General features: G+C 48.7%; 1 protein-coding gene across 1 annotated transcript in view; it reads right to left on the bottom strand.

The window, feature by feature from the left end:
• The window catches only part of LOC127907478 (pituitary adenylate cyclase-activating polypeptide type I receptor-like), a 92,853-nt gene that overhangs the window by 58,919 nt on the left and 12,127 nt on the right, over window positions 1-21,807 (bottom strand). Inside the window, exons 2-3 of the mRNA XM_052462735.1 lie at window positions 17,302-17,621; window positions 6,100-6,205 (exon numbers count right to left, since the gene is read on the bottom strand). Of these exons, the coding sequence (XP_052318695.1) occupies window positions 6,100-6,205; window positions 17,302-17,343 (148 nt within the window). The 5' untranslated portion in view covers window positions 17,344-17,621. The remainder of the gene's footprint in view (window positions 1-6,099; window positions 6,206-17,301; window positions 17,622-21,807) is intronic.

Here is a 21,807-nt window from a genome sequence, read left to right as displayed (position 1 = left end):
TAGACAGGAGAGTGACCCTAGACAGGAGAGTGACCCTAGACAGGAAGACATTAGCACTGCCATAGACAGGAGAGTGACCCTAGACAGGAGAGTGACCCTAGACAGGAAGACAGTAGCACTGCCATAGACAGGAGAGTGACCCTAGACAGGAGAGTGACCCTAGACAGGAGAGTGACCCTAGACAGGAGAGAGACCCTAGACAGGAAGACAGTAGCACTGCCATAGACAGGAGAGTGACCCTAGACAGGAGAGTGACCCTAGACAGGAGAGTGACCCTAGACAGGAAGACATTAGCACTGCCATAGACAGGAGAGTGACCCTAGACAGGAGAGTGACCCTAGACAGGAGAGTGACCCTAGACAGGAAGACATTAGCACTGCCATAGACAGGAGAGTGACCCTAGACAGGAGAGTGACCCTAGACAGGAAGACAGTAGCACTGCCATAGACAGGAGAGTGACCCTAGACAGGAGAGTGACCCTAGACAGGAGAGTGACCCTAGACAGGAAGACAGTAGCACTGCCATAGACAGGAGAGTGGCCCTAGACAGGAGAGTGACCCTAGACAGGAAGACAGTAGCACTGCCATAGACAGGAGAGTGACCCTAGACAGGAGAGTGACCCTAGACAGGAAGACAGTAGCACTGCCATAGACAGGAGAGTGACCCTAGACAGGAAGACAGTAGCACTGCCATAGACAGGAGAGTGACCCTAGACAGGAAGACAGTAGCACTGCCATAGACAGGAGAGTGGCCCTAGACAGGAGAGTGACCCTAGACAGGAGAGTGACCCTAGACAGGAAGACAGTAGCACTGCCATAGACAGGAGAGTGACCCTAGACAGGAGAGTGACCCTAGACAGGAAGACAGTAGCACTGCCATAGACAGGAGAGTGACCCTAGACAGGAGAGTGACCCTAGACAGGAGAGTGACCCTAGACAGGAGAGTGACCCTAGACAGGAGAGTGACCCTAGACAGGAAGACAGTAGCACTGCCATAGACAGGAGAGTGACCCTAGACAGGAGAGTGACCCTAGACAGGAAGACAGTAGCACTGCCATAGACAGGAGAGTGACCCTAGACAGGAGAGTGACCCTAGACAGGAAGTCAGTAGCACTGCCATAGACAGGAGAGTGACCCTAGACAGGAGAGTGACCCTAGACAGGAGAGTGACCCTAGACAGGAAGACAGTAGCACTGCCATAGACAGGAGAGTGACCCTAGACAGGAGAGTGACCCTAGACAGGAGAGTGACCCTAGACAGGAAGACAGTAGCACTGCCATAGACAGGAGAGTGACCCTAGACAGGAGAGTGACCCTAGACAGGAGAGTGACCCTAGACAGGAGAGAGACCCTAGACAGGAAGACAGTAGCACTGCCATAGACAGGAGAGTGACCCTAGACAGGAGAGTGACCCTAGACAGGAGAGTGACCCTAGACAGGAAGACATTAGCACTGCCATAGACAGGAGAGTGACCCTAGACAGGAGAGTGACCCTAGACAGGAGAGTGACCCTAGACAGGAGAGTGACCCTAGACAGGAAGACATTAGCACTGCCATAGACAGGAGAGTGACCCTAGACAGGAGAGTGACCCTAGACAGGAAGACAGTAGCACTGCCATAGACAGGAGAGTGACCCTAGACAGGAGAGTGACCCTAGACAGGAGAGTGACCCTAGACAGGAGAGAGACCCTAGACAGGAAGACAGTAGCACTGCCATAGACAGGAGAGTGACCCTAGACAGGAGAGTGACCCTAGACAGGAGAGTGACCCTAGACAGGAAGACATTAGCACTGCCATAGACAGGAGAGTGACCCTAGACAGGAGAGTGACCCTAGACAGGAGAGTGACCCTAGACAGGAAGACAGTAGCACTGCCATAGACAGGAGAGTGACCCTAGACAGGAGAGTGACCCTAGACAGGAAGACAGTAGCACTGCCATAGACAGGAGAGTGACCCTAGACAGGAGAGTGACCCTAGACAGGAGAGTGACCCTAGACAGGAAGACAGTAGCACTGCCATAGACAGGAGAGTGACCCTAGACAGGAGAGTGACCCTAGACAGGAGAGTGACCCTAGACAGGAAGACAGTAGCACTGCCATAGACAGGAGAGTGACCCTAGACAGGAGAGTGACCCTAGACAGGAGAGTGACCCTAGACAGGAGAGTGACCCTAGACAGGAGAGTGACCCTAGACAGGAAGTCAGTAGCACTGCCATAGACAGGAGTGACCCTAGACAGGAAGACAGTAGCACTGCCATAGACAGGAGAGTGACCCTAGACAGGAGAGTGACCCTAGACAGGAAGACAGTAGCACTGCCATAGACAGGAGAGTGACCCTAGACAGGAGAGTGACCCTAGACAGGAGAGTGACCCTAGACAGGAAGACAGTAGCACTGCCATAGACAGGAGAGTGACCCTAGACAGGAGAGTGACCCTAGACAGGAGAGTGACCCTAGACAGGAGAGTGACCCTAGACAGGAAGTCAGTAGCACTGCCATAGACAGGAGTGACCCTAGACAGGAAGACAGTAGCACTGCCATAGACAGGAGAGTGACCCTAGACAGGAGAGTGACCCTAGACAGGAAGACAGTAGCACTGCCATAGACAGGAGAGTGACCCTAGACAGGAGAGTGACCCTAGACAGGAGAGTGACCCTAGACAGGAGAGTGACCCTAGACAGGAAGACAGTAGCACTGCCATAGACAGGATAGTGACCCTAGACAGGAGAGTGACCCTAGACAGGAGAGTGACCCTAGACAAGAGAGTGACCCTAGACAGGAGAGTGACCCTAGACAGGAGAGTGACCCTAGACAGGAGAGTGACCCTAGACAGGAGAGTGACCCTAGACAGGAAGACAGTAGCACTGCCATAGACAGGAGAGTGACCCTAGACAGGAAGACAGTAGCACTGCCATAGACAGGAGAGTGACCCTAGACAGGAGAGTGACCCTAGACAGGAAGACAGTAGCACTGTCATAGACAGGAGAGTGACCCTAGACAGGAGAGTGACCCTAGACAGGAGAGTGACCCTAGACAGGAAGACAGTAGCACTGCCATAGACAGGAGAGTGACCCTAGACAGGAGAGTGACCCTAGACAAGAGAGTGACCCTAGACAGGAGAGTGACCCTAGACAGGAGAGTGACCCTAGACAGGAGAGTGACCCTAGACAGGAGAGTGACCCTAGACAGGAGAGTGACCTTAGACAGGAGAGTGACCCTAGACAGGAAGACAGTAGCACTGCCATAGACAGGAGAGTGACCCTAGACAGGAAGACAGTAGCACTGCCATAGACAGGAGAGTGACCCTAGACAGGAGAGTGACCCTAGACAGGAGAGTGACCCTAGACAGGAAGACAGTAGCACTGCCATAGACAGGAGAGTGACCCTAGACAGGAAGACAGTAGCACTGCCATAGACAGGAGAGTGACCCTAGACAGGAGAGTGACCCTAGACAGGAAGACAGTAGCACTGCCATAGACAGGAGAGTGACCCTAGACAGGAGAGTGACCCTAGACAGGAAGACAGTAGCACTGCCATAGACAGGAGAGTGACCCTAGACAGGAGAGTGACCCTAGACAGGAGAGTGACCCTAGACAGGAAGACAGTAGCACTGCCATAGACAGGAGAGTGACCCTAGACAGGAGAGTGACCCTAGACAAGAGAGTGACCCTAGACAAGAGAGTGACCCTAGACAGGAGAGTGACCCTAGACAAGAGAGTGACCCTAGACAGGAGAGTGACCCTAGACAGGAGAGTGACCCTAGACAGGAGAGTGACCCTAGACAGGAAGACAGTAGCACTGCCATAGACAGGAGAGTGACCCTAGACAGGAGAGTGACCCTAGACAAGAGAGTGACCCTAGACAGGAGAGTGACCCTAGACAAGAGAGTGACCCTAGACAAGAGAGTGACCCTAGACAGGAGGACAGATGCAGATGTTAAAGGTCTTGGGATTTGTAATTTGTTTTAAACACCTAAATCAGATCCAAGAGTCTGTATCTGTCAGTGATATTCATTGTGGTTCTTTATGATTTGGTAATAAGAACAGGATAAAGTGATCATCTTAGCCCAGGCTTCCTATAAACATCCACACTGAGCTACAGACAGAAACCATTTTAATTGGATATACAGAACCACAGAGACAACCCCAACTGCTGCTTCTCTGCTCTTAGACCTTTAAAACACACCATGATAAATTATCTGCACTTCAACCTGTTTAAATTGGTTGTTTTCAGACTGAGTCAGACTTCTCCTCTCCTATTTTCTCCTATCCTCTCCTTTCATATCCTCGTCTCTTCTATCCTATTCTCTCCTATCATATCCTCGTCACTTCTCTCCAATCCTCTCCAATCCTCTCCTATTCTCTCGTATCATATCCTCGTCAATCCTCTCCAATCCTCTCCTATTCTCTCCTATCATATCCTCGTCTCTTCTCTCCTATCATATCCTCGTCTCTTCTCTCCTATCATATCCTCGTCTCTTCTCTCCTATCATATCCTCGTCACTTCTTTCCTATCCTCTCCTTTCATATCCTCGTCTCTTCTATCCTATCCTCTCCTATCATATCCTCGTCTCTTCTCTCCTATCATATCCTCGTCACTTCTCTCCTATCCTCTCCTTTCATATCCTCGTCTCTTCTATCCTATCCTCTCCTATCATATCCTCGTCACTTCTCTCCAATCCTCTCCTTTCATATCCTCGTCTCTTCTATCCTATCCTCTCCTATCATATCCTCGTCTCTTCTATCCTATCCTCTCCTATCATATCCTCGTCTCTTCTCTCCTATCCTCTCCTCTCCCATCCTCTCCTCTCCCATCCTATCCTCTCCCATCCTCTCCTCTCCCATCCTATCCTCTCCCATCCCACCTTCTACTCGCCCCACCCTCTCTCATCTCCCATTCTTTCCTCTCTGTCCTCTTTTCTCATCTCATCCTTTTCTCTCCTCTCCCATCCTTTCCTCTCCTCTCATCTCCTCTCCTCTCCCATCCTGTCTCTCCAATCCTCTGTTTTCCACCAAGCTCTCCAATCCACCATCCTCTCCTATCCTCTGCTCTCCTCTCCCATCCTCTGCTCTCCTCTCCCATCCTCTGCTCTCCTCTCCCATCCTCTGCTCTCCTCTCCCATCCTCTCCCATCCCATCCTCTGCTCTCCTCTCCTATCCTCTGCTCTCCTCTCCCATCCTCTGCTCTCCTCTCCCATCCTCTCCTCTCCTCTCCTATCCTCTGCTCTCCTCTCCCATCCTCTCCTCTCCTCTCCCATCCTCTGCTCTCCTCTCCCATCCTCTGCTCTCCTCTCCCATCCTCTCCCATCCTCTCCTCTCCCATCCTCTGCTCTCCTCTCCCCTCCTCTCCTCTCCTCTCCCATCCTCTCCTCTCCCATCCCCATCCTCTCCTCTCCCATCTCCCATCCTCTCTCCTCTCCTCTCCCATCCTCTCCTCTCCCCTCCTCTCCTCTCCTCTCCCATCCTCTCCTCTCCTCTCCCATCCTCTGCTCTCCTCTCCCATCCTCTGCTCTCCTCTCCCATCCTCTGCTCTCCTCTCCCATCCTCTGCTCTCCTCTCCCATCCTCTGCTCTCCTCTCCTATCCTCTGCTCTCCTCTCCCATCCTCTGCTCTCCTCTCCCATCCTCTGCTCTCCTCTCCCATCCTCTCCTCTCCTCTCTCAACCTCTCCGCTCCTCCACCATCCTCTCCCATCCTCTCCTCTCCCATCCTCTCCAATCCTCCCTCTCCTCTCCAATCCTCTGCTCTCCTCTCCCATCCTCTGCTCTCCTCTCCCATCCTCTGCTCTCCTCTCCCATCCTCTGCTCTCCTCTCCCATCCTCTGCTCTCCTCTCCCATCCTCTGCTCTCCTCTCCCATCCTCTCCCATCCTCTCCAATCCTCCCTCTCCTCTCCAATCCTCCCTCTCCTCTCCAATCCTCCCTCTCCTCTCCAATCCTCCCTTTCCTCTCCCATGATTGTTTCCAGATTTGTCCTCCCAGAGTTCCTTGGAAAGGATGTGAAAGAGAGACAATGCCACCTGGAGAGTTGGAGGAGGATGAGACACTCAGCGGAGAGTGATTATACACATGCAAGCACAAACACACACACAAACACACAGTCCTACCATTATCCAGGTAGTGGGTTAGGTTGTGCAGGGCGATCCTCTCCATACATCTCTCCTGCTGTCTTTTGACCACACAGTCGGAGTTCTCGGAATACATGGAGCACACCTGGAACTCACACACACACACACACACACACACACACACACACACACACACACACACACACACACACACACACACACACACACACACACACACACACACACACACACACAGTAAATTCAAATTGACTTGAAGTGTGTAGCTGTTGTTAACGTCATCTGTCTATTTATAAAAAACAGTTTGCAATTTGCCTAGAAGCAGGTAACCAGCCAGCCAACCAGCCAGCCAATCAACCAATTAGTCAGCAAACCAGGCAGTCAGCCAGTCAGTCAGCCTTCCAGTCAGCCAGCCAACCAGTCAGCCAACCAGTCAGCCAACCAGTCAGCTAGCCAGTCAGCCAGCCAACCAGGCAGCCAGCCAGCCAGCCAGCTAATCAGTCACAGTCAGTCAGACAGTTGATCAGCCAGCCGGTCAGCCAGCCATCCAACCTGTCAGTCCAACCTGTCAGTCAGCCAACCAGTCAGCTAGCCAGTCAGTCAGCCAGCCAGTCAGCCAGCCAGTCAGCCAACCAGTCAGCCAACCAGTCAGCTAGCCAGTCAGTCAGCCAACCAGGCAGCCAGCCAACCAGGCAGCCAGCCAACTAGGCAGCCAACCAGTCAGTCAGCCAATCTGCCAGCCAGCCAGCCAGCCAGCCAGCTAATCAGTCACACAGTTGATCAGCCAGCCGGTCAGGCAGCCAGCCAACCAGTCAGCCTTCCAGTCAGCCAACCAAGCAGCCAGCCTGTCAAACTTCCAGTCAGTCAGCCAACCAGTCAGCCAACCAGTCAGCCAACCAGTCAGCCAACCAGTCAGCCAACCAGCCAGCCAACCAGCCTTCCATTCAGCCAGCCAGCCAACCAGTCAGCCAACCAGTCAGCCAGCCAGCCTTCCATTCAGCCAGCCAATCTGTCAGCCAACCAGTCAGCCAACCAGTCAGTCAGCCAGCCAACCAGTCAGCCAACCAGTCAGCCAGCCAGCCTTCCATTCAGCCAGCCAACCAGTCAGCCAACCAGTCAGTCAGTCAGCCAATCAGTCAGCCAGCCAGCCTTCCATTCAGCCAGCCAACCAGTCAGCCAGCTAGCCAGCCAGCCAGCCAATGAATCAGCCAGCCATTTAATCAGTCAGCCAGCCAGTTAATCAGACAGCCATCCAGTCAGCCAGCCATCCAGTCAGCCAACCTGCCAGCCAGCCAGTTAATCAGCCAGCCAGCCAGTTAATCAGCCAGCCAGTCATCCAGTTAACCAGACAGCCAGCCAGCCAATCAGCCAGCCAGTTAATCAGCCAGCCAGACAGCCAGCCAATCATTCAGCCAGTTAATCAGCCGGCCAGTCATCCAGTTAACCAGACAGTCAGCCAGCCAATCAGCCAGCCAGTTAATCAGCCAGCCAGACAGCCAGCCAATCATTCAGCCAGTTAATCAGCCGGCCAGTCATCCAGTTAACCAGACAGTCAGCCAACCAGTCAGCCAGCCAGTTAGTCAGCCAGCCAGTCAGGATTTCCCAGAAACAATAATGTTTCAGAATAGTAAATAGTGCTGCTGAGCATTCATGTTCTCTCTGAGAATCTCTCAGCTCTGTACTACATCTAGCAGCAACACTTTGGCCACGTGTTCACAAAGAGCTATTTGGAATGGCTTGGTTACTGAAGGTGAATGTCTATATGTCTGTCCTATCTATCCCTTCTCCACTGTGTCTCCTATCTATCCCTTCTCCACTGTGTGTCCTATCTATCCCTTCTCCACTGTGTGTCCTATCTATCCCTTCTCCACTGTGTCCTATCTATCCCTTCTCCACTGTGTGTCCTATCTATCCCTTCTCCACTGTCTGTCCTATCTATCCCTTCTCCACTGTGTCCTATCTATCCCTTCTCCACTATCTATCCTATCTAGTCCTTCTCCACTGTGTGTCCTATCTATCCCTTCTCCACTGTGTGTCCTATCTATCCCTTCTCCACTGTGTGTCCTATCTAGTCCTTCTCCACTGTGTCCTATCTATCCCTTCTCCACTGTGTGTCCTATCTATCCCTTCTCTACTGTGTGTCCTATCTATCCCTTCTCCACTGTGTGTCCTATCTATCCCTTCTCCACTGTGTGTCCTATCTATCCCTTCTCCACTGTGTGTCCTATCTATCCCTTCTCCACTGTGTGTCCTATCTATCCCTTCTCCACTGTGTCCTATCTATCCCTTCTCCACTGTGTGTCCTATCTAGTCCTTCTCCACTGTGTGTCCTATCTATCCCTTCTCCACTGTGTGTCCTATCTATCCCTTCTCCACTGTGTGTCCTATCTATCCCTTCTCCACTGTGTGTCCTATCTATCCCTTCTCCACTGTGTCCTATCTATCCCTTCTCCACTGTGTGTCCTATCTATCCCTTCTCCACTGTCTATCCTATCTATCCCTTCTCCACTGTGTGTCCTATCTATCCCTTCTCCACTGTGTCCTATCTATCCCTTCTCCACTGTGTGTCCTATCTAGTCCTTCTCCACTGTCTGTCCTATCTATCCATTCTCCACTGTGTGTCCTATCTATCCCTTCTCCACTGTGTGTCCTATCTATCCCTTCTCCACTGTGTGTCCTATCTATCCCTTCTCCACTGTGTGTCCTATCTATCCCTTCTCCACTGTGTGTCCTATCTATCCCTTCTCCACTGTGTGTCCTATCTAGTCCTTCTCCACTGTGTCCTATCTATCCCTTCTCCACTGTGTGTCCTATCTATCCCTTCTCTACTGTGTGTCCTATCTATCCCTTCTCCACTGTGTGTCCTATCTATCCCTTCTCCACTGTGTGTCCTATCTATCCCTTCTCCACTGTGTGTCCTATCTATCCCTTCTCCACTGTGTGTCCTATCTATCCCTTCTCCACTGTGTCCTATCTATCCCTTCTCCACTGTGTGTCCTATCTATCCCTTCTCCACTGTGTGTCCTATCTATCCCTTCTCCACTGTGTGTCCTATCTATCCCTTCTCCACTGTGTGTCCTATCTATCCCTTCTCCACTGTGTGTCCTATCTATCCCTTCTCCACTGTGTCCTATCTATCCCTTCTCCACTGTGTGTCCTATCTATCCCTTCTCCACTGTCTGTCCTATCTATCCCTTCTCCACTGTGTGTCCTATCTATCCCTTCTCCACTGTGTCCTATCTATCCCTTCTCCACTGTGTGTCCTATCTAGTCCTTCTCCACTGTCTGTCCTATCTATCCATTCTCCACTGTGTGTCCTATCTATCCCTTCTCCACTGTGTGTCCTATCTATCCCTTCTCCACTGTGTGTCCTATCTATCCCTTCTCCACTGTGTGTCCTATCTAGTCCTTCTCCACTGTGTGTCATATCTAGTCCTTCTCCACTGTGTGTCCTATCTAGTCCTTCTCCACTGTGTGTCCTATCTATCCCTTCTCCACTGTGTGTCCTATCTATCCCTTCTCCACTGTGTGTCATATCTAGTCCTTCTCCACTGTGTGTCCTATCTATCCCTTCTCCACTGTGTGTCCTGTCTATCCCTTCTCCACTGTGTGTCCTATCTATCCCTTCTCCACTGTGTGTCCTATCTATCCCTTCTCCACTGTGTGTCCTATCTATCCCTTCTCCACTGTGTGTCCTATCTAGTCCTTCTCCACTGTGTGTCCTATCTATCCCTTCTCCACTGTGTGTCCTATCTAGTCCTTCTCCACTGTGTGTCCTATCTATCCCTTCTCCACTGTGTGTCCTATCTATCCCTTCTCCACTGTCTATCCTATCTATCCCTTCTCCACTGTGTGTCCTATCTATCCCTTCTCCACTGTGTCCTATCTATCCCTTCTCCACTGTGTGTCCTATCTATCCCTTCTCCACTGTCTGTCCTATCTATCCCTTCTCCACTGTCTATCCTATCTATCCCTTCTCCACTGTGTGTCCTATCTATCCCTTCTCCACTGTGTGTCCTATCTATCCCTTCTCCACTGTGTGTCCTATCTATCCCTTCTCCACTGTGTGTCCTATCTAGTCCTTCTCCACTGTCTGTCCTATCTATCCCTTCTCCACTGTGTGTCCTATCTAGTCCTTCTCCACTGTGTGTCCTATCTATCCCTTCTCCACTGTGTGTCCTATCTAGTCCTTCTCCACTGTGTGTCCTATCTAGTCCTTCTCCACTGTCTATCCCTTCTCCACTGTGTGTCCTATCTATCCCTTCTCCACTGTGTGTCCTATCTATCCCTTCTCCACTGTGTGTCCTATCTATCCCTTCTCCACTGTGTGTCCTGTCTAGTCCTTCTCCACTGTCTGTCCTATCTATCCCTTCTCCACTGTGTGTCCTATCTAGTCCTTCTTCACTGTCTGTCCTATCTATCCCTTCTCCACTGTGTGTCCTATCTCCACTGTCTATCCCTTCTCCACTGTGTGTCCTATCTATCCCTTCTCCACTGTCTATGCTATCTATCCCTTCTCCACTGTGTGTCCTATCTATCCCTTCTCCACTGTGTGTCCTATCTATCCCTTCTCCACTGTCTATCCTATCTATCCCTTCTCCACTGTGTGTCCTATCTATCCCTTCTCCACTGTGTGTCCTATCTATCCCTTCTCCACTGTCTATCCTATCTATCCCTTCTCCACTGTGTGTCCTATCTAGTCCTTCTCCACTGTCTGTCCTATCTATCCCTTCTCCACTGTCTATCCTATCTATCCCTTCTCCACTGTGTGTCCTATCTATCCCTTCTCCACTGTGTGTCCTATCTATCCCTTCTCCACTGTCTGTCCTATCTATCCCTTCTCCACTGTCTATCCTATCTATCCCTTCTCCACTGTGTGTCCTATCTATCCCTTCTCCACTGTCTATCCTATCTATCCCTTCTCCACTGTGTGTCCTATCTATCCCTTCTCCACTGTGTCCTATCTATCCCTTCTCCACTGTGTGTCCTATCTATCCCTTCTCCACTGTCTGTCCTATCTATCCCTTCTCCACTGTCTATCCTATCTATCCCTTCTCCACTGTGTGTCCTATCTATCCCTTCTCCACTGTGTCCTATCTATCCCTTCTCCACTGTGTGTCCTATCTATCCCTTCTCCACTGTGTCCTATCTATCCCTTCTCCACTGTGTGTCCTGTCTATCCCTTCTCCACTGTGTGTCCTATCTATCCCTTCTCCACTGTGTGTCCTGTCTATCCCTTCTCCACTGTGTCCTATCTATCCCTTCTCCACTGTGTGTCCTATCTATCCCTTCTCCACTGTGTCCTATCTATCCCTTCTCCACTGTGTGTCCTGTCTATCCCTTCTCCACTGTGTGTCCTATCTATCCCTTCTCCACTGTGTCCTATCTATCCCTTCTCCACTGTGTGTCCTATCTATCCCTACTCCACTGTGTGTCCTATCTATCCCTACTCCACTGTGTGTCCTATCTATCCCTACTCCACTGTCTGTCCTATCTATCCCTTCTCCACTGTCTATCCTATCTATCCCTTCTCCACTGTGTGTCCTATCTATCCCTTCTCCACTGTGTGTCCTATCTATCCCTTCTCCACTGTGTCCTATCTATCCCTTCTCCACTGTGTCCTATCTATCCCTTCTCCACTGTGTGTCCTATCTATCCCTACTCCACTGTGTGTCCTATCTATCCCTTCAACCCTGTCTATCCTATCTATCCCTTCTCCACTGTCTATCCTATCTATCCCTTCTCCACTGTGTGTCCTATCTATCCCTTCTCCACTGTGTGTCCTATCTATCCCTTCTCCACTGTCTGTCCTATCTATCCCTTCTCCACTGTCTGTCCTATCTATCCCTTCTCCACTGTCTCCTATCTATCCCTTCTCCACTGTGTGTCCTATCTATCCCTTCTCCACTGTGTTTCCTATCTATCCCTTCTCCACTGTGTGTCCTATCTAGTCCTTCTCCACTGTGTGTCATATCTAGTCCTTCTCCACTGTGTGTCCTATCTAGTCCTTCTCCACTGTGTGTCCTATCTAGTCCTTCTCCACTGTGTGTCATATCTAGTCCTTCTCCACTGTGTGTCCTATCTATCCCTTCTCCACTGTGTGTCCTGTCTATCCCTTCTCCACTGTGTGTCCTATCTATCCCTTCTCCACTGTGTGTCCTATCTATCCCTTCTCCACTGTGTGTCCTATCTATCCCTTCTCCACTGTGTGTCCTATCTATCCCTTCTCCACTGTGTGTCCTATCTAGTCCTTCTCCACTGTGTGTCCTATCTATCCCTTCTCCACTGTGTGTCCTATCTAGTCCTTCTCCACTGTGTGTCCTATCTATCCCTTCTCCACTGTGTGTCCTATCTATCCCTTCTCCACTGTCTATCCTATCTATCCCTTCTCCACTGTGTGTCCTATCTATCCCTTCTCCACTGTGTGTCCTATCTATTCCTTCTCCACTGTGTGTCCTATCTATCCCTTCTCCACTGTGTGTCCTATCTATCCCTTCTCCACTGTGTGTCCTATCTAGTCCTTCTCCACTGTCTGTCCTATCTATCCCTTCTCCACTGTGTGTCCTATCTAGTCCTTCTCCACTGTGTGTCCTATCTATCCCTTCTCCACTGTGTGTCCTATCTAGTCCTTCTCCACTGTGTGTCCTATCTAGTCCTTCTCCACTGTCTATCCCTTCTCCACTGTGTGTCCTATCTATCCCTTCTCCACTGTGTGTCCTATCTATCCCTTCTCCACTGTGTGTCCTATCTATCCCTTCTCCACTGTGTGTCCTGTCTAGTCCTTCTCCACTGTGTGTCCTATCTATCCCTTCTCCACTGTGTGTCCTATCTATCCCTTCTCCACTGTGTCCTATCTATCCCTTCTCCACTGTCTGTCCTATCTATCCCTTCTCCACTGTGTGTCCTATCTATCCCTTCTCCACTGTCTATCCTATCTATCCCTTCTCCACTGTGTGTCCTATCTAGTCCTTCTCCACTGTGTGTCCTATCTATCCCTTCTCCACTGTGTGTCCTATCTAGTCCTTCTCCACTGTCTATCCTATCTATCCCTTCTCCACTGTGTGTCCTATCTAGTCCTTCTTCACTGTCTGTCCTATCTATCCCTTCTCCACTGTGTGTCCTATCTCCACTGTCTATCCCTTCTCCACTGTGTGTCCTATCTATCCCTTCTCCACTGTCTATCCTATCTATCCCTTCTCCACTGTGTGTCCTATCTATCCCTTCTCCACTGTGTGTCCTATCTATCCCTTCTCCACTGTGTGTCCTATCTATCCCTTCTCCACTGTGTGTCCTATCTATCCCTTCTCCACTGTGTCCTATCTATCCCTTCTCCACTGTGTGTCCTATCTATCCCTTCTCCACTGTCTGTCCTATCTATCCCTTCTCCACTGTCTATCCTATCTATCCCTTCTCCACTGTGTGTCCTATCTATCCCTTCTCCACTGTCTATCCTATCTATCCCTTCTCCACTGTGTGTCCTATCTATCCCTTCTCCACTGTGTCCTATCTATCCCTTCTCCACTGTGTGTCCTATCTATCCCTTCTCCACTGTCTGTCCTATCTATCCCTTCTCCACTGTCTGTCCTATCTATCCCTTCTCCACTGTGTGTCCTATCTATCCCTTCTCCACTGTGTCCTATCTATCCCTTCTCCACTGTGTGTCCTATCTATCCCTTCTCCACTGTGTGTCCTATCTATCCCTTCTCCACTGTGTCCTATCTATCCCTTCTCCACTGTGTGTCCTGTCTATCCCTTCTCCACTGTGTGTCCTATCTAGTCCTTCTCCACTGTGTCCTATCTATCCCTTCTCCACTGTGTGTCCTATCTATCCCTTCTCCACTGTCTGTCCTATCTATCCCTTCTCCACTGTCTATCCTATCTATCCCTTCTCCACTGTGTGTCCTATCTATCCCTTCTCCACTGTGTCCTATCTATCCCTTCTCCACTGTGTGTCCTATCTATCCCTTCTCCACTGTGTCCTATCTATCCCTTCTCCACTGTGTCCTATCTATCCCTTCTCCACTGTCTGTCCTATCTATCCCTTCTCCACTGTCTATCCTATCTAGTCATTCTCCACTGTGTGTCCTATCTATCCCTTCTCCACTGTGTGTCCTGTCTATCCCTTCTCCACTGTGTGTCCTATCTATCCCTTCTCCACTGTGTCCTATCTATCCCTTCTCCACTGTGTGTCCTATCTCCACTGTCTATCCCTTCTCCACTGTGTGTCCTATCTATCCCTTCTCCACTGTCTATCCTATCTATCCCTTCTCCACTGTGTGTCCTATCTATCCCTTCTCCACTGTGTGTCCTATCTATCCCTTCTCCACTGTCTGTCCTATCTATCCCTTCTCCACTGTGTGTCCTATCTATCCCTTCTCCACTGTGTCCTATCTATCCCTTCTCCACTGTGTGTCCTATCTATCCCTTCTCCACTGTCTGTCCTATCTATCCCTTCTCCACTGTCTATCCTATCTATCCCTTCTCCACTGTGTGTCCTATCTATCCCTTCTCCACTGTCTATCCTATCTATCCCTTCTCCACTGTGTGTCCTATCTATCCCTTCTCCACTGTGTCCTATCTATCCCTTCTCCACTGTGTGTCCTATCTATCCCTTCTCCACTGTCTGTCCTATCTATCCCTTCTCCACTGTCTGTCCTATCTATCCCTTCTCCACTGTCTATCCTATCTATCCCTTCTCCACTGTGTGTCCTACCTATCCCTTCTCCACTGTGTCCTATCTATCCCTTCTCCACTGTGTGTCCTATCTATCCCTTCTCCACTGTGTCCTATCTATCCCTTCTCCACTGTGTGTCCTGTCTATCCCTTCTCCACTGTGTGTCCTATCTAGTCCTTCTCCACTGTGTCCTATCTATCCCTTCTCCACTGTGTGTCCTATCTATCCCTTCTCCACTGTCTGTCCTATCTATCCCTTCTCCACTGTCTATCCTATCTATCCCTTCTCCACTGTGTGTCCTATCTATCCCTTCTCCACTGTGTCCTATCTATCCCTTCTCCACTGTGTGTCCTATCTATCCCTTCTCCACTGTGTGTCCTATCTATCCCTTCTCCACTGTGTCTCCTATCTATCCCTTCTCCACTGTGTGTCCTATCTATCCCTTCTCCACTGTGTGTCCTATCTAGTCCTTCTCCACTGTGTGTCCTATCTATCCCTTCTCCACTGTCTGTCCTATCTATCCCTTCTCCACTGTCTGTCCTATCTATCCCTTCTCCACTGTGTGTCCTATCTATCCCTTCTCCACTGTGTGTCCTATCTATCCCTTCTCCACTGTCTGTCCTATCTATCCCTTCTCCACTGTCTGTCCTATCTATCCCTTCTCCACTGTCTATCCTATCTATCCCTTCTCCACTGTGTGTCCTATCTATCCCTTCTCCACTGTGTCCTATCTATCCCTTCTCCACTGTGTCCCTTCTCCTGTCTATCCTATCTATCCCTTCTCCACTGTCCTGTCCCACTGTCCTATCTATCCCTTCTCCACTGTCTGTCTGTCCTATCTATCCCTTCTCCACTGTCTGTCCTATCTATCCCTTCTCCACTGTCTATCCTATCTATCCTTCTCCACTCTATCCCCTTCTCCACTGTGTCCTATCTATCCCTTCTCCACTGTGTGTCCTATCTATCCCTTCTCCACTGTGTCCTATCTATCCCTTCTCCACTGTGTGTCCTATCTATCCCTTCTCTCCACTGTGTGTCCTTCTCCACTGTGTGTCCTATCTATCCCTTCTCCACTGTGTGTCCTATCTATCCCTTCTCCACTGTGTGTCCTATCTATCCCTTCTCCACTGTGTGTCCTATCTATCCCTTCTCCACTGTGTGTCCTATCTATCCCTTCTCCACTGTGTGTCCTGTCTATCCTTCTCCACTGTGTGTCCTATCTAGTCCTTCTCCACTGTGTCCTATCTATCCCTTCTCCACTGTCCTATCTATCCCTCCACTGTCTGTCCTATCTATCCCTTCTCCACTGTCTATCCTATCTATCCCTTCTCCACTGTGTGTCCTATCTATCCCTTCTCCACTGTGTCCTATCTATCCCTTCTCCACTGTGTGTCCTATCTATCCCTTCTCCACTGTGTGTCCTATCTATCCCTTCTCCACTGTGTGTCCTATCTAGTCCTTCTCCACTGTCTATCCCTTCTCCACTGTGTGTCCTATCTATCCCTTCTCCACTGTGTGTCCTATCTATCCCTTCTCCACTGTGTGTCCTATCTATCCCTTCTCCACTGTCTGTCCTATCTATCCCTTCTCCACTGTCTATCCTATCTATCCCTTCTCCACTGTGTGTCCTATCTATCCCTTCTCCACTGTGTCCTATCTATCCCTTCTCCACTGTGTGTCCTATCTATCCCTTCTCCACTGTGTCTCCTATCTATCCCTTCTCCACTGTCTGTCCTATCTATCCCTTCTCCACTGTCTATCCTATCTATCCCTTCTCCACTGTGTGTCCTATCTATCCCTTCTCCACTGTGTCCTATCTATCCCTTCTCCACTGTGTGTCCTATCTATCCCTTCTCCACTGTGTGTCCTATCTATCCCTTCTCCACTGTGTGTCCTATCTATCCCTTCTCCACTGTCTGTCCTATCTATCCCTTCTCCACTGTCTATCCTATCTATCCCTTCTCCACTGTGTGTCCTATCTATCCCTTCTCCACTGTGTCCTATCTATCCCTTCTCCACTGTGTGTCCTATCTATCCCTTCTCCACTGTGTGTCCTATCTATCCCTTCTCCACTGTCTGTCCTATCTATCCCTTCTCCACTGTCTATCCTATCTATCCCTTCTCCACTGTGTGTCCTATCTATCCCTTCTCCACTGTGTCCTATCTATCCCTTCTCCACTGTGTGTCCTATCTATCCCTTCTCCACTGTGTCTCCTATCTATCCCTTCTCCACTGTGTGTCCTATCTAGTCCTTCTCCACTGTGTGTCCTATCTATCCCTTCTCCACTGTCTGTCCTATCTATCCCTTCTCCACTGTCTATCCTATCTATCCCTTCTCCACTGTGTGTCCTATCTATCCCTTCTCCACTGTGTGTCCTATCTATCCCTTCTCCACTGTCTGTCCTATCTATCCCTTCTCCACTGTCTGTCCTATCTATCCCTTCTCCACTGTCTATCCTATCTATCCCTTCTCCACTGTGTGTCCTGTCTATCCCTTCTCCACTGTGTCCTATCTATCCCTTCTCCACTGTGTGTCCTGGTTTACTCACCACCGGCAGGAGGAGAATGGTAATCAGCAGGAGGCGTCTCATCTTGACCAGAGAGGTGTACAGCAAGGGTGTGTGTGTGTGTGTGTGTGTGTGTGTGTGTGTGTGTGTGTGTGTGTGTGTGTGTCTGTGTGTGTGTCTGTGTGTGTCTGTGTGTGTGTCTGTGTGTGTGTCTGTGTGTGTCTGTGTGTGTGTCTGTGTGTCTGTGTGTGTGTCTGTGTGTGTCTGTGTGTGTGTGTGTCTGTGTGTGTGTTCCAAGTAATCCACAGAAAAAGCTCCTGTCAGCTCGACTGCACTCCAGCAGTCATTAGAACACAGAGGGTCTGAAACAGAGACAAGGACCTGACATTAGACCTAATATGACGACATTACAACATAAACATAGGGCATACTGGGCATACTCTACTGTTTAGTCTTCTACAGTACTCTACTGTTTAGTCTTCTACAGTCCTCTACTGTTTAGTCTTCTACAGTACTCTACTGTTTAGTCTTCTACAGTCCTCTACTGTGTAGTCTTCTACAGTCCTCTACTCTACTGTGTAGTCTTCTACAGTCCTCTACTCTACTGTTTAGTCTTCTACAGTCCTCTACTCTACTGTTTAGTCTTCTACAGTCCTCTACTGTTTAGTCTTCTACAGTCCTCTCCTCTACTGTTTAGTCTTCTACAGTACTCTACTGTGTAGTCTTCTACAGTCCTCTACTCTACTGTGTAGTCTTCTACAGTCCTCTACTCTACTGTGTAGTCTTCTACAGTCCTCTACTCTACTGTTTAGTCTTCTACAGTCCTCTACTCTACTGTTTAGTCTTCTACAGTCCTCTACTGTTTAGTCTTCTACAGTACTCTACTGTGTAGTCTTCTACAGTACTCTACTGTTTAGTCTTCTACAGTACTCTACTGTTTAGTCTTCTACAGTACTCTACTGTTTAGTCTTCTACAGTACTCTACTGTTTAGTCTTCTACAGTACTCTACTGTTTAGTCTTCTACAGTACTCTACTGTTTAGTCTTCTACAGTCCTCTACTGTTTAGTCTTCTACAGTACTCTACTGTGTAGTCTTCTACAGTACTCTACTGTGTAGTCTTCTACAGTACTCTACTGTGTAGTCTTCTACAGTACTCTACTGTGTAGTCTTCTACAGTACTCTACTGTGTAGTCTTCTACAGTCCTCTACTCTACTGTGTAGTCTTCTACAGTACTCTACTCTACCGTTTAGTCTTCTACAGTCCTCTACTCTACTGTTTAGTCTTCTACAGTCCTCTACTGTTTAGTCTTCTACAGTCCTCTACTCTACTGTGTAGTCTTCTACAGTCCTCTACTCTACTGTGTAGTCTTCTACAGTCCTCTACTCTACTGTGTAGTCTTCTACAGTCCTCTACTCTACTGTGTAGTCTTCTACAGTCCTCTACTCTACTGTGTAGTCTTCTACAGTACTCTACTGTTTAGTCTTCTACAGTACTCTACTGTTTAGTCTTCTACAGTACTCTACTGTTTAGTCTTCTACAGTACTCTACTGTTTAGTCTTCTACAGTCCTCTACTGTGTAGTCTTCTACAGTACTCTACTGTTTAGTCTTCTACAGTACTCTACTGTTTAGTCTTCTACAGTCCTCTACTGTTTAGTCTTCTACAGTACTCTACTGTTTAGTCTTCTACAGTCCTCTACTGTGTAGTCTTCTACAGTACTCTACTGTTTAGTCTTCTACAGTACTCTACTGTTTAGTCTTCTACAGTCCTCTACTGTGTAGTCTTCTACAGTCCTCTACTCTACTGTGTAGTCTTCTACAGTCCTCTACTCTACTGTTTAGTCTTCTACAGTACTCTACTCTACTGTTTAGTCTTCTACAGTCCTCTACTCTACTGTTTAGTCTTCTACAGTGCTCTACTGTTTAGTCTTCTACAGTCCTCTACTGTTTAGTCTTCTACAGTCCTCTACTCTACTGTGTAGTCTTCTACAGTCCTCTACTCTACTGTTTAGTCTTCTACAGTCCTCTACTCTACTGTGTAGTCTTCTACAGTACTCTACTGTGTAGTCTTCTACAGTACTCTACTGTTTAGTCTTCTACAGTCCTCTACTCTACTGTTTAGTCTTCTACAGTACTCTACTGTGTAGTCTTCTACAGTACTCTACTGTTTAGTCTTCTACAGTCCTCTACTCTACTGTGTAGTCTTCTACAGTACTCTACTGTGTAGTCTTCTACAGTACTCTACTGTTTAGTCTTCTACAGTCCTCTACTCTACTGTTTAGTCTTCTACAGTACTCTACTGTGTAGTCTTCTACAGTACTCTACTCTACTGTGTAGTCTTCTACAGTACTCTACTGTGTAGTCTTCTACAGTACTCTACTGTTTAGTCTTCTACAGTACTCTACTGTTTAGTCTTCTACAGTACTCTACTGTTTAGTCTTCTACAGTCCTCTACTGTGTAGTCTTCTACAGTCCTCTACTGTGTAGTCTTCTACAGTACTCTACTGTGTAGTCTTCTACAGTACTCTACTGTTTAGTCTTCTACAGTACTCTACTGTTTAGTCTTCTACAGTCCTCTACTGTTTAGTCTTCTACAGTACTCTACTGTGTAGTCTTCTACAGTACTCTACTGTTTAGTCTTCTACAGTACTCTACTGTGTAGTCTTCTACAGTACTCTACTGTGTAGTCTTCTACAGTACTCTACTGTGTAGTCTTCTACAGTACTCTACTGTGTAGTCTTCTACAGTCCTCTACTCTACTGTGTAGTCTTCTACAGTCCTCTACTCTACTGTGTAGTCTTCTACAGTCCTCTACTCTACTGTGTAGTCTTCTACAGTACTCTACTGTTTAGTCTTCTACAGTACTCTACTGTTTAGTCTTCTACAGTCCTCTACTGTTTAGTCTTCTACAGTACTCTACTGTGTAGTCTTCTACAGTACTCTACTGTGTAGTCTTCTACAGTACTCTACTGTTTAGTCTTCTACAGTACTCTACTGTTTAGTCTTCTACAGTACTCTACTGTTTAGTCTTCTACAGTACTCTACTGTTTAGTCTTCTACAGTACTCTACTGTTTAGTCTTCTACAGTCCTCTACTGTTTAGTCTTCTACAGTACTCTACTGTTTAGTCTTCTACAGTACTCTACTGTGTAGTCTTCTACAGTACTCTACTGTGTAGTCTTCTACAGTACTCTACTGTGTAGTCTTCTACAGTACTCTACTGTGTAGTCTACTACAGTACTCTACTGTGTAGTCTACTACAGTACTCTACTGTTTAGTCTTCTACAGTACTCTACTGTTTAGTCTTCTACAGTCCTCTACTGTTTAGTCTTCTACAGTACTCTACTGTGTAGTCTTCTACAGTACTCTACTGTGTAGTCTTCTACAGTCCTCTACTCTACTGTGTAGTCTTCTACAGTACTCTACTCTACTGTAACCTATCCTAACCTAACCTATCCTAACCTATCCTAACCTAACCTATCCTAACCTATCCTAACCTAACCTATCCTAACCTATCCTAACCTATCCTAACCTAACCTATCCTAACCTATCCTAACCTATCCTAACCTAACCTATCCTATCCTAACCTGGCCTAACCTGGCCTGTCCTGGCCTGGCCTGGCCTGTCCTGGCCTGGCCTGGCCTGTCCTGGCCTGGCCTGTCCTGGCCTGGCCTGTCCCTGGCCTGTCCTGGCCTGGCCTGTCCCCTGGCCTGTCCTGGCCTGTCCTGGCCTGTCCTGGCCTGGCCCTAACCTGTCCTGGCCTGTCCTGGCCTGTCCTGGCCTGGCCTGGCCTGTCCTGGCCTGGCCTGTCCTGGCCTGGCCTGTCCTGGCCTGGCCTGTCCTGGCCTGGCCTGGCCTGTCCTGGCCTGGCCTGTCCTGGCCTGTCCTGGCCTGGCCTGGCCTGTCCTGGCCTGTCCTAACCTGGCCTGGCCTGTCCTGGCCTGTCCTGGCCTGTCCTGGCCTGGCCTAACCTAACCTGTCCTGGCCTGGCCTGGCCTGTCCTGGCCTAACCTGTCCTGGCCTGGCCTGGCCTGTCCTGGCCTGGCCTGGCCTATCCTGGCCTGGCCTGTCCTGGCCTAACCTGGCCTATCCTAACCTAACCTAACCTATCCTAACCTAACCTATCCTAACCTAACCTATCCTAACCTATCCTAACCTATCCTAACCTATCCTAACCTAACCTAACCTATCCTAACCTAACCTAACCTAACCTATACACATCAGTGTTCTATCCAAATGGTTTTTGTTGTTCATTCACTCAGTACTGATTCAACATGTATTTATCTTGCTTGGGTAAAAAAAAAATGTTTTTGTCTAAAAAAAACAGTTCCATTTGATTACATAGCTAACCTGACTGCGCACAGGAAGTAAGAAATGATTAGTATGATGATGCTGTTGTTTTACCTGGATGTTTCGTGTGCAACCCATAGCGACTTCAAATGTACGCTGACTGTGTTAATCTGTCTACGTTCATTTTGTATTGTAATGACAACAGGAAAACATGTCATTGGGAGAGAGGAGGGAACAGAATGAATTAATGCATGAGGTC

The sequence above is a fragment of the Oncorhynchus keta genome, chromosome 15 (genome assembly GCF_023373465.1).
Source record: "Oncorhynchus keta strain PuntledgeMale-10-30-2019 chromosome 15, Oket_V2, whole genome shotgun sequence".
NCBI classification, from domain to species: domain Eukaryota; kingdom Metazoa; phylum Chordata; class Actinopteri; order Salmoniformes; family Salmonidae; genus Oncorhynchus; species Oncorhynchus keta.
This window is presented reverse-complemented; position numbering and strand designations above follow the sequence as displayed.